Genomic DNA, 16,787 nt, shown 5'->3' on the forward strand with positions numbered 1-16,787 from the left:
TGAGGAAATTACAACTGTCAGCTTGCAGGTATTTTTCTTGATTCAACTGCTGGATATTTCACCACATTGGACAGAGTTGCAGTTGATTTACTGCTTGTTGGTTGCAGCCAATATTATAGTACCATGGCAAATAATTTTATAAGTCTATCCAAATTAAAATTAATTTAATCGTATCTTTAAAAAAATTCCAGAACTTGAAAAGGCACTCTATCAACCAATTTCATCAGTACTAATGTCAAATAATTTAAGAAAGATATTAAAATTAAACTTAATTTAACCGCACATTCACAAAACCTTAGAAAACAACAACCCACAGTCTAATCATATCTCATTTGTCAAGCAATTTCATCAGTACTAATGTCAAATAATCGAAGAAACATATTAAACGTAAACTTAATTTAACCCCACATGCACAAAACCTTAGAAAACAATAACCCACAGTCTAATCATACTTCAAGAGCAAAAGCATTTGACCATGTGATTTTCGCTATCATATAAGATTAAGCATTTGACCATGTCATTTAATTTCATGAAAAGAGTAATGGAAAGTGAAGCAGATATGGCTGCAATGGAAAGTACATAAAGCTGCAACAAATCATTTATACATGCTCTGCAACAACTGCCCGTGAAAAGGGGTATTGGAGAAAATTCCAGAGATGCAAAGCACTAAGTTTAATATCCATATATTGCAAAAAAGAAAACCACTTGGTCCTAAATGGAGTAACTGAGATACAAGTCTAATTAACCCTGTTTTAACATTGCTCTCCCAACAAAAAACACTTCAAAATACGATCAGGAATGCCTTCCATTAGGTTGAATAAGTGACCAACCCCAGGAAGCTCATGATAGTGGATGCAAGAAAGCTTTTCACCAATGTAACGCTGCAAAGTCACCGGCACTAATGCATCCTCATCCCCTTGCCATATATGAACTGAAACATCATTGTTAGGAAATGGGTTATTGAGTTCCAAAGGATCAAAATCCCACTTGCCAAACATGACCATCAATGCTGCCTTCAAACGCTGCAGAGGCAAATGAATCAGTAAATAAGGAGAAAACAAATCTTGGATCCAGAATCAGGCACAGTACCAGTATCTTGTTAATTTGGAATTCTTTGTCTAATCTTAGCATTGGTTTATTGAGAAAGAGAAAAGTCAATCAACCTCAAGCAAATTCCACAATTCAATTTCGTTAAGAACAGCATAGCATTCTGATTTGACTTTTGAAAATGGTTTTTTCTAGGAAAAGGAGAGATCAAGGTCTCAGATGGAAACCAAAGTCAGTCAACCTCAAGCAAATTTCGAAATTCAATTTAGTTGAAAAACATAGCATTCTGACTTGCCATTTGAAAATGGTCGTTTCTAGGAAAAGCAGAGGTCAAGGTCTGAGTTGCAAACCACGTAAAATAACATAAATAGACAAGAAATTATAATTCACTTTCCAAAAAGAAGTGAGAGGTATAAGGCCTAGATCAAGGAAAAATAAATACTTCAGCAGATCTTCCACTTGCAGCTAATTTGCGGCCTAGCTCGCGGACATGCCTGTTCAGAGGTTTCCATGTCCCTTGAATAACGCTTGAAGAAGGAAACCATTTTTGGGTATTCCACCAATAAGTCAGCCAAGGGGTATAATAAGCAACACGAAGTGCCCATTGATCCTGTCGGGCTTGCTGATAATAAGCTTCTTTAGATAAATTAACTGGGAAACCAGGCCACCTGTAGTTTATTACAGGTGCTAAGAGTGCAGCACCCGCTAACCTGTGTTACCATCATTCATATTTCAATGTTATTAAAGTGCAGAATCCCAAAATTTCTTAGAAAAGGATCTAACACAACTGTTGTGTTTCTTAACTATACTCACAGAGACTGCAAAGTTCTCTGTGTGCACCCTATTTAGTATTATATCAACTAATATCATAGACAATAGATGCTAAGTTGGGAAAAAAAAGATGAGAACCTGTGTGGTATATATTTGAGGGATCCCCATATCGTGTATCCCCCAAGGGAGAAGCTCATCACATAAAATTTGGGACCAAGATCAAGTTGGTCTGCAAGCTGTTCAATATCTAAAGCCGCACTTCTTACAGATCGCTTAGGATGAGGATCGCTTTCTCCGTACCCAGGCCTGTCGAAGGTTACAATGTACACTCCCAGCTCTTTCACAATTTCCTGCAAAACCTGAATGCCATTCTGCAATTACCTCAGAAGCTGGAAAGGTATCCTTTCTGGATCCTATAAAACCATGTGCCATAATGATCTTATACTTTGCTCTCTCTCTGGGAACTCCACTTTCCCTGTAGGCCAAATGTCTTCCATCTTGAAGCCGAATTCGAGGGGCAATAACTGGAGGGCCATTCAGAGATCCACAGATAGCAGAAGGGGGCGGCTGGATGGACTTGGATGCCCATGCAAGGAACCCCACCATTAAAACAATGGCTAATTTTCTCAATATACCTGAAATGCTATGTTGTTACCTTTGCTTAACACTTTGAGTATTTGAGTATGTTAGCTCATAAAATAGGGAAGGCATTCAAAACTACAACAAAATTGCCATTAATGATCAGAAAGAGCAGAAAACAATTTTAGGTTAAACTAACTTACCTCCACTCAATGCATCAGATCTTTTGTCCGACTTGCCCGTTCTGGTATGGGCTCAGGCAGCTGCAGCCGAAACTTTTCGGTTCCCAGCAGCCATATTCTATAAAATATACTATGCCTCCCAGAAAACTAAAATAAAGAGAAAGAAAAGGCGCTTATCTCGGCAGCCTTCCAATAAAATCGACCACACCAAGAGGGCTCAATGCATATGAAAAATACCCAAATGCAAAAACAGGGCATTCACTATGCTTCCTGTCAGGATTTTCCCTGCCAATAAATTCAACAGCTGAGATCCTCCTCAATTTCTTTATCCTTAAACAAAATTCTATGCATGCTCCTATCTAAGGATAGAATTCCCCCCGGTTAGGCCAAAATGTGAATCAACTGTACTGTACATGTTAAAATCCAAACACCAAGAAGCAAATCAGAGAAATCTAGGCAAGCCCAATTCAGAAAAACCCAAAAATGTCACATGCAATATCATGCAGAAGCCCCTTTTCTGGTTTATGAATGTCCAATAGCAATTATCACAAAACTTACCTACAGAAACGAATCTCCAATTGCAAGTATCACAACACTTACCTCCATCTCGGTTCTGGGTTCAGGCATGCAATATGATGAAGTTGGAGCTATAAATGAGGTTGAAACAGAGCAGAATCCCATCGCATATAGCTTTTCCAAAAACATAACGCCAACATATGGGTTGAAATTATGTTAAGGCTTTTCCAAGATTTTGGCATTCTGGACTAAAATACTCAAAATTATGCAGGGGATCTTCATTTACAAGGGAGTAGGATGGTGCCTGCATTCAAATGAGATTATCATAGAGCCCCATAGCACAGCTGTTCCTTTTTCTTGTACAGTGGGCTGATTGCAGCCTAGCAAGCACATTAGGACTTCTGTAATTGTTCCGTTGTTTGACTCAACTCAGAATACTTGGCACTTTAAGATGCATCACCAAGCATGTGAAGAGCCCAGAATAAATGAAATAGTTCATTATAAAGAAAAAACCTCTACTGTCAAGAACTATCCTCATCTACTATTTTAATTGCAAATATGAATCTGAAATGCATGAGACATAAAATTGCCTTAAATTCCAGGGATTTGTGGTGCTGGACGTGTGTTATTTCTGAAGGAAAACCATAGTTTCTGTTTCAAAGTTTATAAAAAAAGTTGTTGGTTGAATCATAAAACCCAAAACAAGGAGCAGTGGGCCATGTACTTGAGTACTCTTTGTTCATACAACAGAGAACAGTTCTATTAAGATATAACTAAACATGCCAGATATAAGTAAAGATATATACAATGAAAGTTTTGTTGGCTTGTATGCATATGTACAATAAAAGCATTATGTAGAGATGTAATTGAGAAAGTGCCGCTAATCATATATGCATGATGGGCCATGGCATCGGCAACACTAGTTAGTGTTTATTGTGGTGCCATGTTGTGCGAGCTGTTCCTGCAGTTGATGTCGCATCTGCCTGTGTGCATCCCTTTCATGGATGTGAATTGTAAGCTTAAGTAGTTTCCTTATATTCTTTAACAACGTAATTGTTGGACGTAAACGGTAAAGTGGCATGGATGGTTGTGGCAGGATCCTTGTCTGCATATCTTGTAATGTAAGTTCTTGTTGCTGGATTTCTTCGCAGCACTCGTACAACTGTCGAAGGTAGCATGTATTCATACCTGTTGGCATCCAAAAAGGAAACACTGTAACTGACAATGAATATGGTTGACGATTGATGTAAAGAAGGCCCTTCAAGATGCCACATCCAGCCTCTAAAGGCCTTTCAAGTACTCCTTTCCTCCACAAAAACCAGTAAGTACAATCTCTATGTATCCTCCAAAATGGGTAAGTGGACTTTCAAAGTGAATGCTCAGCATCAAAAGCCCCAAATATTCGATCTCCTCACCATCAATCTAGGCTTCTGAATGTAGTTTGATTCAAACCAATATTTTCTTGGGCATCACCACATTTTTACCAACAGACAAGAAAACTCAATCAAGACAAATGTGCTTCCCTGTTACAGTGATATCACTGGGACAGCCACCAAGAACACAGAATCAGAGCTAAACATGAGCAACTAAAATTGTTTTCTACAATGACACATGACTACGAGAAATAGTAATTTGCAGTTTGTCCAGTTCACTCCTTGGGGACCTCAAACTGAGTTGTGAACAGGTTCAACCTGTTCAATCTGCTGGTTTAATCAATTTGACCAGGGCCCAACCAGCCAGTTTGATTGTTTAAAATCTCCATTAAAATAATTAACATTTTATGTTTTTTTAGCTAAGTTACCAGAATATCGATACAGATCCAGATGGAGATCCACCAGATTTATGAAAAGCCAGGATCGAAATATGGCATGGAAATGACAAGTAAAAAGGACATAAAAATGTTTTTTTAATAAAATAAAAGAACAGAGTCAAGATTCAAAGCCATTCACGAATCACAAGAGTAGAATTACATGTTCTAACCATAACCGAAAAAGAGAATTCTCATACATATTAATATTCACCGTCCATGTACTGTAACTGATAATTTGATAAGTTATTACCATCATTGATTATTGATGATGTTAAGGACCTTTTCAGCAGAAGCATGTAAGCAGGTCATGACTCATAACATCTTTGTAAGGCACGTCTACATGTCCATGATAGTGGTGAATGTGGTATATCTAGCAGCTCCAAATCAATCCCAAGTCCTTATGCAGAACATTCTTATACCAGAAAACTACTTGCATCATAACCAGTCCCTGCACATGAATTACTTATGTGTTGGCTGGTAATTTGGCTAGGGTGAATGTGTTCGACATTGTCCACTTGTCTCAATGAGCAAGTGCAGACTCGACACAACTTTTTGGACTCTTTTGAGAAAATTTGTTGTTTTGAGTTTACCATTAAGCTGAATAACAAACCAATCACCAAAGTAAGCACAGCTAAATCCAAATTTGTAGCTACTACCTAACATTCATCAACAGGAGCCATTCATTCAAACATGCAACATAAAAACAAAATGCTCAAGAAAAGAAAACTTGTGTTGTTAAAAAGCAAACAGACATTCACCTTCGTAACTCCAAGTCCTTGCAGACCAACCATATGAAGTCTAAACCTTTCCGAATCAGTAGTAAAAGTGGATTGTGCAATGCAAGATGCAATTCGCAAGCAAAAGGATCATATCTTAGATGACTGCAGAAAAAACAAATATTTAAACAACAAATAATTAAATTTTTGAACTAAACACAATTGAATGAAAAAGCTAAAAAAAAATCGTAGCTACTGCCTAAAATTCATGGACACAACCCATTCATTCAAATATGCAGCATGAAAAACAAAATTGTAGCTACCGACTTAAAATTCATGAACAGAACCCATTCATTCAAACTTGCCGCACAAAAACAAAATTATCAAGAAAAGGGAAATTTTGTTGTTAAAACCAAAGAAACATTCACCTTCCTAAGCTGACCCGGCCGTATGAACATTGCAATACCAGTAGTAAAAGTGGCTTTTGCGATGCAAGATGCGACTTGCAATTGAAAGGATCATCTGTTTGAAAAGCTTTCTTTCGATATGTTTACAAAATTTGGCTCTGGCGATTAGGCTTTTTGTTTTGCACTTAGGGTTTCCTATATTTTTTCTTGGCCGCCCTCATTGCATGGGGAGGCACCATTAATGTAAGACTTTCGCTTGGAAATCACCCCAAATATCACTGTGTTTTCTGAGTATTGATGAGTTTATCAGTGAAGATTTTCGTCAAACAGATTAGTAGTATACTGCTATAGATGTCATTTGATGTTTGGGTTTAAATGTATATGAACAGTGAACAACAAGTACCCAAATAATACCCCAACCGCTGACAAATAAAGAAAAGGGCTTTCTAAACACACTTTTAACAAGCAGTCCATGAATAAAACCTATACAGGCCCCACGTTACTGCACTTCAGCAACCACAACTTCAGTAATACGCTGACCAGGAGGTATACATTAAGAATCGATTAGACATTGAGAACAGGTATTGGAAAAGGATAGGAATACTCGACATATTTAACAGAACAGCCTCTGTTTTTGGGCAATCTAAGCCAAAGGTTGAGTCCATTTCCCTAAGAAAGAGCCATTTACCAACAAAACACGGAGGCCATATGAGATGCATGTGCACAGTTCATCATAAAAAGGAGGGCAGTATAGGCCAGAATTTTAAGGAATCATCTGCTTGAGTCTAGGGATTTCTATCTCTGTCCAATGCACAAACTAAGGGAATTGACGTCATGTGCGTATACACGAGTTAGAGATTTTGCTGTAAACGAGATTTGAACAGACTGTCAAATTAAGTTTTTACAGCAGAACCTCTGCTGATGACTGGTCTAACTATAAAAAAGATAAATAAATAAATAAGAGATTATAAAGAAAGAATAAGATAACAGTCCATAACCACAGAGAAGATAGGTGGTTAAGGCCAAGGATAATTTTAGGGGCGAATGTTCGTCCTTTGGCGAAATTAAGGGGTTTTAAATTTTTAGTGGGCGAATATTTTGTATCATAGTACAATTTTACAAATCACCTCAAATAGCCCACCTTATTTTAAGGGAGAGGGTAAAAAAGGTAAATTTAGCCCTTGAAATTAGGACTTACAACCTTCCATTCGCCCATTTTCAAGAATAGGTTTTATTTAAGTGAATCCATTCGCCCATTTTTAAGAATAGGTTTTATTTAAGTGAATCCTATGGGCCAAATACCATATTTATAAAAGAGGTATGGTAAATTAATAAAAATATAAATAAATCAGAGGTATGGTAAATAAATAAAACATTTTTTATATTTACTCCATAAGTCACCTTATATACATGTAAGGGTGTAAACAAATAAAAATATAAGTAAAGTGGAGGTATGGTAAATAAATAAAACGTAAGGGTGTAAATAAACTAGACGTATCGTAAATAAATAAAACCTCTTTTTATATTTAGTCCATAACCCTCGTTCTATTTATGAAGGCTCAAGAAAGAGGTTTTATTTAAGTGAATCCTATGGGCCAAATACCATATTTGTAAAAGAGGTATGGTAAATTAATAAAAAATATAAATAAACGAGAGGTATGGTAAACAAATAAAACATTTTTTTATATTTACTCCATAAGTCACCTTATATTTACGAACACTCAAAAAATGGGTTATATTTAGGTGAAACCTATGGCCAAAATACTATGGGACAAATACCATGGACTAGATTGTTATTAATACCATGCAAAAAACCATTATTAACCCTACTATTAGAATTAATAAAAATAAAAATGGCACATGGTATTGACCCATGGTATTCACCAAAATGGCACATGGTATTGACCCATGGTATTCACCTGGAATGTAGCCTATTTAAATGGGGGAATTAAACCAGCATGTAGCCTATGCTAAGATTCACTAGGACTTTACAAAGTTTTATTATTTAGTGAAAGACTCACCAAGATCTTACAAGATTTTATAATTGAGTAAAATATTCTAATAAAAATAAAAATGGCACATGGTATTGACCCATGGTATTCACCAAAATGGCACATGGTATTGACCCATGGTATTCACCTGGAACGTAGCCTATTTAAATGCGGGAATTAAACCAGCATGTAGCCTATGCGAAGATTCACTAGGACTTTACAAAGTTTTATTATTTAGTGAAAGACTCGCCAAGATCTTACAAGATTTTATAATTGAGTAAAATATTCGCCATGCCTGGTGAGAGATTCGCCAAAAAATTATATATACATATTATATTATTGATAAAATCGCCTTCCATTTTTCCTATATACCATGGAGATTCGCCCATTTATTATATTTATAAATTTAGGGGGGGTTCTTAAAATTTTCCCTGGTTAAGGCATTATTGTGGAACAAAAAAATTTCATATATAAATAAACATCCAAAGACTAAGAAAGAAACCATGAACAAACTTGCCTGGAGCGATCACCTCTGTCACGGCTAAACTTGCAGGTAAAAATAGGAGGACTGTCTTCAAGGCGTCAGGGATTAGGGTAAAAATTGACCACGTGATGAAAGCTACCTGCAGCGAGTTGGCAGCAGGGGTCAAAACCGTAGCTGTAGTGGAGAAAGGCGCCTCTCTTCATAACCAAAAAAGACGCAGCAGCAATAGTTGCATTCAACAGACCGATGGATAGAATGAATGAAAAGAAAATAAACACAGAAATAGCGATCACCTCTGTCACAGGTAAAAATGCGCTGATGATCTTTTCCTTGCGCTTGCAAAATGTGAGGACTGTCTTCTGTCTTCAGGGCGTCAGGCTGTCGAAGAAACTGGAAAATAAACCGTGAATGAGGTTGTGTTCTAACCTCCATAGGAACCCCAGAACAGTTAAACGCCGCCGCCATTTCCTCGCAGAACATAAATATCCACCACGCCACTCCCTCAGAACTGTTCCGCCACTCCCTCGCAGAACCGTCCCGCTGAAAAACTTCTGGTTTTCTACCTGCACGAGACTGGAAAACTCCTGCAGAATCCGATGCCACGTGTCGGTATGAGGAGCGAAGGGGCTATTCAGGAAAAAGATGCCACGTGTCAGCACGAGAGTGAAAGGAACGACGAAAGTCTGTTCCAAAGGAAGGCCTATCGGCCTAAAAATATGTAAATAAAATATAATTTTTATTAGTGGAATTAGGTTAAAGTGGATAAATATATAAATAGAAAGAAGAAACAAAGAAATGAGGTTAAAGATAGTTTATGGGACAGATTGTTTTTCATAAGCTTGATGTATTCAGCTTTTTTTATGTGAAGCTTCACAATAAATACTCCGAGCTTGTCAACAAACCTCTCGCTAAATAAATTATCCCAAAAACTAACTACCAATATATAACTTTTCGTGTTATCTTTATAAATATATTTATAATACCAATACCTTCTTAATGAAATGCATAAATAACATCAAGGCTATCCACTTTATACTTTCACTACATTAATGTCCAAGTTAGTTGGATAAATAAATATTTTAAATACAAGTAAAAAGTGGCCATAGGGATTTACAATGTTTTAACAAATATGTAAGTGGGAAAAATACAAACCATTGTCCAATGCAAACTTTGGTAAGGGAAAGCTTTTCTATTACACAAGCTAACCTCTAATAAAAAAATTACAACCTTGTTAATGTGTTGGATTGAGTTCTCTTCCATCGGGATAAGAATGTTGTTTATGTTGGATTGAGTTCTCTTCCATCGGGATAAGAATGTTGTTTGTGTCTTTAACGTATGAAATTATTGAAGTTGACTATGATGTGTTTGTAAAAAAATAAATTAAAAATTATTTTAATTTATAATTTTTGTTTTCTTTAATGAGGTGTTAATGGATTTAAGGTGAATGTTTTAGGGTTTTGCTTGTCATTTTTAGACGTGATGGTCATTTATATAAGATAAATAGGTTGAAAAGTACAATGGATTTTCTACTTTGGAAGATATAAAGAGAATGTTGAGAAACCAACTTTTATGTTTGGACAAAATTCATCAGAGACTTGCTCATGTTATGGGGCACATACAATGTGAATTTGATGATGTTGAGCTTCTAGAACCTCTAGGGAGTGTTAAAGCTCCTGCTAATATCTCATCTTTATAATTTGAATGAATTGTTATGTATGTTAGTTTCTTAGTCTTTCCATTTGTCTAGTTTGGTTCAACTCATTAATATGAGCTTTTGTGTTCTATGATGTAATCTGGAATTAGTGGTATGTTGGTTTTTGAGACCATGAAGAGTGTAGATAAATGTTCATCTGTCACATCTATGGTATTCTTAATGAGGAACAATAAAGTCCTCATATGAATAGTTGCTACAACAATGTAATTATGATTTTTTTATAATAGAAAGTATATATATATATATATATATATATATATATATATATATATATATATATATATATACTTGAAAATAGTAATTATGTAAAAAATATTTTCATATGATTTTACATATTGGTAAAACCAATTCTCTTTTATTTTTAAAATTAAAATAAGTATAACATTTTGAATAAATATGAATAAAATAGTTTTGAGATATTATTGGAACATAATATACAAATTCATTATAATGAAAAAGAATAAAGAAAAAGCTAAAACTAAAATTCAAACTTTCCAATAAACAAAGGTTTTTTTTGCAAGGATTTAACTAGAAATGCCATTAGCAATGACATGCCATGCAAGTGTGACTGAGGGTGCATGATAAGTTCATAGGATTTGGTAGTATTGATGACTCATGCATAGGTAGCATCCATGAATCGATTAGGTTGGCGTGCTAACATAGAAGGACCAAGGATGTCTTGCTTGGGATGGTCAAATGATTGATAAGGTGTTGAATTGTATTTTTCAATGGAGGATGGCATGACTTGGTAATGTGATGGATTATGTGTGTTACCATAGAAAAGAAATGATGTTGATAAGTGCATTAAAGGTATGTGAATGTTTGGTGAATCAGGGAGATGATAACATGTGTTTCCCTACATTGATGATAACATGGTCCTACATTTTGTGGTTGGTTCTTCAAGTATGGTTGGCTCAAGGGAGGCAAAAACAAGTTGCCTATGGGTGAGTCGTGATGATGCAACATCTCTTACAATGAAATTAGCATTTTGACACTCCACTAGTATAAGGTGCCTAGATTGAGTTTAATGAGGACATATCAATTAGGAAAATTCTAGGTGATAAGGAGTTGATGGCCATGCCCAATTAGTAATGTCATGTTGGTGCTATATAATGACTATACTTCTTGAGTGGTATGGAACATGAATAAGTGATAAATATTTAACTTTCTTTTCAGACGTATATTGAATCTAGAATCATAACTATGAGTAATTATTATGATTTTACATATTTTTATTCCTCATCTTTAATAAATAAATTAAAAAACTTTCAATAATTCTAAATAATTTGAATTGTAATTATATATATTTTTTAAAATTCTAATCATGAAATATTTAATTATATTTTTTTTATTAAAATAAAATTTCTAAAAATATTATATAATTTGTTAATATTAGAATATAATATTTTATTTTATAAACTTTTAACGTATTTTTGAAAAAATATAGATAAAATTTAATCTTTAAAAATTAATTCAACTTTTAATAGTTTTCTTCTCTTCCCCCCCCCACACACACACATCAAAAAAAACTTAATCATGATTAGTTGATATAAATAATTTAACATTTTCGCATCATGTATTTTTAAAAATACATTTTGTAAATACATTTTTTTATTTTTTTCATATGTAATTTAATTTATGCAAATAATTTGTTGATCTCTCTTTCTCTAATGATGACGGTGATGTTTAATGTTCACAAAGATCAATATGGTCTATCAGACCTTAAGAACGTAAGCGATTAACTGAGACTCTTTAATAGTTTATTTCTATGATCAAAGAGAAGGGATATAAGCGTACAAAGATCATTGTAGTTTTGTTGAATTAACAAGTCAAGAAGGTTGGTAGTGTGGAAAATGTTTTAAAAAGCAGAACGGACGTGAGTAAGGGTCGGGTAATCCAAGAGAAAGTGTTTTTCATCTTAACCTCTCTTAGTACCGCAAAGAGGGGAGATTCTTTCATCCCAAGGTGTTTTGGGAATAGACCAACACTTGGTTTCACTTTGAAGCTCATGAGAATTAGTTCTTATCTTTGCAATGTTTATTTTCTTCTTAGCACTAGTCAAGGTAGAAAGATAGTTATGGTTAAAAAAAGTGGGGTTGATCACCTCCTTATAATATCTTAGCTTCTTTTTTGCCTCTAACTCCTTATCATCCCATAGCTTGCCCTTAAATTTGGAAGTGATGGTGTTTTTAATATCATCATTTTCCTCCAAGATTATCTCCTCCTTTATCCCCCAATGGTCGAGTTAGGAATGGGCATCCTTAGGCTAGTCTCGTTTCAGTTATTGGTGGGGGTTTTGACTAGAGTTAGAAGCAATTTTGGGGAGCCTCTTGGCTTCCATGTTGTACAAATTCTTCTTATACATCAAATACCTAAACATAGCCATGCTTTCAATGGGGGAGAGGCTAGCTTCAATCAAGAGAATAAGGTAGGGAGTGTTTCCTTTAATCTTGATGTTGTAAGTTATAAATTGCTTTTGGATCATCTCAATCTTTTTCCGTGGTTCTCTAGATATACTGCAACTTCAAACCTCACATCCATATAAAATAACAAGGGTGACAAGATTCTAGAAGAGGAACTTATTTTTACTCCAAACCCAAAGATTAGTTGAATTACAATTTTTTCCAAGCTCATTGTAAGATTTCCAGCCTCCTATAATCTTTTTCTCAATGTTATAGTTCTAGTTGAGCTAATGGTGAATGTCAATACCTAAATATTTGTATGAGGAAACCTTCTCCAAGTAATTGTTATCATAAATGAAATTATCATAGTTGACCCTTTTGGATTTAATTATCATGACTATAGTATTTTAGTATTAAAAATTATATCCATCTTGGAGCAGTAATCATGGAGGATTCTAAGGTTCTTATCGAGCTCATCAGGGCTTTTGGAAAGAAGAACGATATTGTCAGCATAAAGGAGAAGAGTAGTAACTATACTAGCATTCTTGGGTCCATCACATCTTGTTTCTTCTAACCACTCTTCTAGCTTATCAATGTAAATGCAAAAAATGGTAGGGGATAGGGGACACCCTTGCTTCATTAAGGGAATTTTGAAGTCTAAAATGGGCCTCCTAAGAAAAATGTACAACCAAAATAAACTTTATAAGAACCAATAGGGTTCAAGATGATGATGTCAACCGTGGGGGATGATTTACCATTTTTGGAGTTAAAAAGTAAAAAGATTAAAAAATAATAAAATAATAAAACTACTTTTTCAACTCGTATTTTCAATTTATCTCCCTAAGGTTTTACTCAAATTTCGAGCGGGAGTACTCGTTGGATGCAAAATTTAATTCCTCATCCAAGGAGTATCCATATTGCATACTTTCCATGTACCCTGCTACATGAAATATGAGAAATATATGAAAAAAACGTGATTGCAATAACTTTTTTCATATAGCATGGTATATAGAAAGCATGCAACATGGGTACTCCTTGGGTGAGGAATCAAATTCTGCATCCAACTAGTGTTTCCACTCCAAAATTGAGTAAACCCATAGGGAGATAAGTTGAAAATACGAGTTGAAAAAATAGTTTTTTTTCCCTCTAAAATTTGATGATGTAATCTAATCTTATTTTATTATTATCACCATTGTTTTATAATTCCTTAGTAGGCCCATTTTAGACCTCAAAATTCCCCTAATGAACCCCAATATTCCATTTAATCTCCTCATACCAACCATATGTGGTATTAAGCTTGGCAATAACATTCTCGTATAGCCTAGTTATAAAAACCCTTAGTTCGAGAGGAACCATTATCTCATCCAGACTTTTCCATAACTTCTCATGAGGAAAAATGTCGAAATTTTTTATAAATAAAGAAAAAAGCAACAAAAGAGATCAATTTGGCTATTGTGATACTCCTCAACAATGGTCCTAAGAATGACAAGGTGGTCAATAGTTGAGTTTTTCCTCCTAAAACCAGCTTTCCCTTTAGCACTTTTACCATGAATCTCAAGCCATATGCTAATCTTCTTTTCCAAAATGAGCCCATACAATTTGGCTAAAATGTGGCTAATCATGATAGTCCTATAGTTAGAGGGAACATTTGTATCCCCACTTTTAAAAATAAGGCTTTGCATCCAAGGCTTAGGGAATCCATGTTTTACTACCATGTTAAGGAGTTTGTGTATATAAGGGATGAGGATATACCTTACTATTTTGAAAATTTCATCTTGTTATCCTTCAATATCCCTAGCTTTCCCATTAACGAGCTTCATAATCCCGAACTCCATGTCTTCCAAATAAAGTATATCTTCCTCTATATGAGTGTTAACAATGTTTCCCATGGACTGCCTGGGGTAGCTCAAATGGCAATGGCCATGGAATGAAGTCTCACCGAAACAGAGATCTTGGGTTCGAATCTTGTGCTACCATCCCCCCGTAGTGAGATGAATAATGGACATGTAAACACGAAAATTGGAGAGTCCTACCAAGCTTACAAAAAAAATGTTGCCCATGGTGTCTAGGGAGTCATAAAGATTCTTGAGATAGATATATTATTCCTTTAAGGGGATCAAATTATCTTCTTTCATTTTATAGACAAGAATGTTCCTCCAAAACTTTCTAGGCTCGACTTTAGATAGGTGAATAAGACGCTCTTGCCTCTTATTTATATAGTACCTTTTCTTCCTTTTGATAAGAGCTTTATGTACACATATTTTTTCAAGCTTCACAATTTCTTTTTTTTGTTGAAGCAAGAGCCGATCCTTCTAATTCATTAATTCAAAAGAAAAAATACATATTGTACATAAGACCCGATCCTTTACAAGAATTCGGGAAAAGGGAATCCTTGCCCATGACCAAAACTTCCCAAGCTACTACAGTGATCACCAAACTTTTGAGAAATAAACATGGAAAGTCTACAAGAGCCCCCCCACACTTCCGGATAAAACATACTTCCCAGAGCCAACATACGACCATAGATACCCCCAACCGTACAAATTCCACACACCACGAAAGAGGGAGAAAACGCGCCAAACCGGATGAAAGGAAAGGGCCCACCTGGCCCCACAAAAAACAACACGATCGATCCCAACCATTGATCCTGGCTGCTGAATCCAACGGCCAGAAATCATATTGTGCGGCCTAACCCGACAGAGAGATAGTGTGCAATCAAAGGTGGTTTCAAAGTACCATCTTTGATTGACCGGAATCACTCCCGAGACCACAAAACCATAAACCACTTATGACCGGAAAACCACCCATGCCGTGGTATTCAAGCCCGATAGCGGAAAGGTAGAAAATTCTGGCTGCCAGAAAAATGGACCACTCATTCTATTTATTCCTGCTACAGAACCAGACTCTGATATTGTGCTTGTTTGGTAAAAGACCAGGCAACTTGTTTTCCAAAGAACTGAGAACCTTGTTCAACTGACTCTGAGATAAAATGAGACCAACTTTAGCTTGCCCTTCCACCAAGTACATACTGATAGGTTAAATAAGTTCTAGCCAGAGAAATCAATTCATGCTAGTCAACCTGGCCTGATATCTAAAAACTTCTTTGTCTTCTGCGACTTGTTCATCACAGAGAACCTTTAAACGGTTTTGAGGTATCTCCTGCCACTTTTTCGCCATTCCTCCATCAGCATTATTCACCCCTTGGTTGGCCAGAAGGTCCGCTAGTTTATTGGCCGAACGTCGAACATGGTTGAAACTAACCGTTCGAAGCTCCTAGAGGTGAACGCAGATTCTTTGGTAAACCTGGATTAGTTTCCAATGAGTGGAGACTTTCTCCGACCGAGTACCGCAGTTGATTCTTTTCACAGAGTTAATGGTTATCTCTGAGTCCGCTTCAACAATGACATTAAAGCCATGGTACTGGATCAAAAACTCTAGACATTGTTCCAGAGCCATTAATTCTACCATATTATTTGTGGCTCTTCCCAAATGGCAGTGGAAGATAAAGATAATATTGCCCTTATCATCTCTTAAAACTCCTCCAAAACTAGTTGTTCCCGGGTTGCCTTTTGAAGCCCCATCTATGTTGAATTTTAGATAGCCTTTCGGTGATGGTTGCCATAAATCCTTCTCTATATCCATAGTTATGTTCTTCTTGATCAGTCCTTGGGGAATAATCCCTTTCATTCCCAGTTGTCTGAGAATTCTCAGCTCAGTCTCAGAGGGGGGATTTTTAGGGAGATTGTGAACTGTGATACTAACTGTCTCCCTGAGCTGTTTTAGGATCAAATCGAGTAGTCTGAGAGGAATAAACTTTTCATTCTTAAAAATTATTTTCTTTCTTTCTTTCCAAACATTCCAGATAATGAAGCTTGGCATGAAGGCCTAGGCCAAATTAAGGAACTCATTCTCCAAATAGTTTCCTCTCCACTTGTTTAGGTTATTTGTGATACTACTACTGTCCCTATCTGTCTGTTGGAAAATGATAGAGAAAGAGTCCCACAACCAAGTGGAGTAAGAGCAGCTGTTAGGAATGTGCTCCATGGTCTCCTCCTGCTCTTCACAAAGTTGGCATCTGGAAGGCCCCATAACCCCCATTTTCTTAATGTTGTCCCAAGTTAAAATTTTCTTATGATGAACCAACCACATAAAAAGCTTGATTTTCATC

General features: G+C 35.8%; 2 protein-coding genes across 2 annotated transcripts; both read right to left on the reverse strand.

Annotated features, from left to right (window-relative positions):
• Window positions 1-412: 412 nt before the first annotated feature.
• On the reverse strand, window positions 413-2,644 carry LOC149186651 (uncharacterized). Its single transcript, XM_089411076.1, has 4 exons — window positions 2,200-2,644; window positions 1,957-2,168; window positions 1,490-1,757; window positions 413-1,022 (listed from the first exon to the last, which is right to left on the reverse strand). The coding sequence occupies exons 1-4, from the start codon at window positions 2,422-2,424 to the stop codon at window positions 753-755; spliced, it is 975 nt and encodes a 324-aa protein (XP_089267202.1). The 5' UTR covers window positions 2,425-2,644; the 3' UTR covers window positions 413-752.
• A 5,877-nt stretch (window positions 2,645-8,521) lies between these two features.
• LOC149186652 (uncharacterized) lies at window positions 8,522-15,495 on the reverse strand. The gene is made up of 4 exons (XM_089409414.1): window positions 15,413-15,495; window positions 15,119-15,270; window positions 8,797-9,087; window positions 8,522-8,642 (listed from the first exon to the last, which is right to left on the reverse strand). Exons 1-4 carry the CDS (start codon window positions 15,493-15,495, stop codon window positions 8,602-8,604), a joined length of 567 nt encoding a protein of 188 aa, XP_089265540.1. The 3' UTR covers window positions 8,522-8,601.
• Window positions 15,496-16,787: the final 1,292 nt, after the last annotated feature.

The sequence above is a fragment of the Pinus tabuliformis genome, chromosome 3_1 (genome assembly GCF_031772625.1).
Source record: "Pinus tabuliformis cultivar Carrire ecotype Pingquan chromosome 3_1, CPIR1, whole genome shotgun sequence".
Lineage (NCBI taxonomy): Eukaryota > Viridiplantae > Streptophyta > Pinopsida > Pinales > Pinaceae > Pinus > Pinus tabuliformis.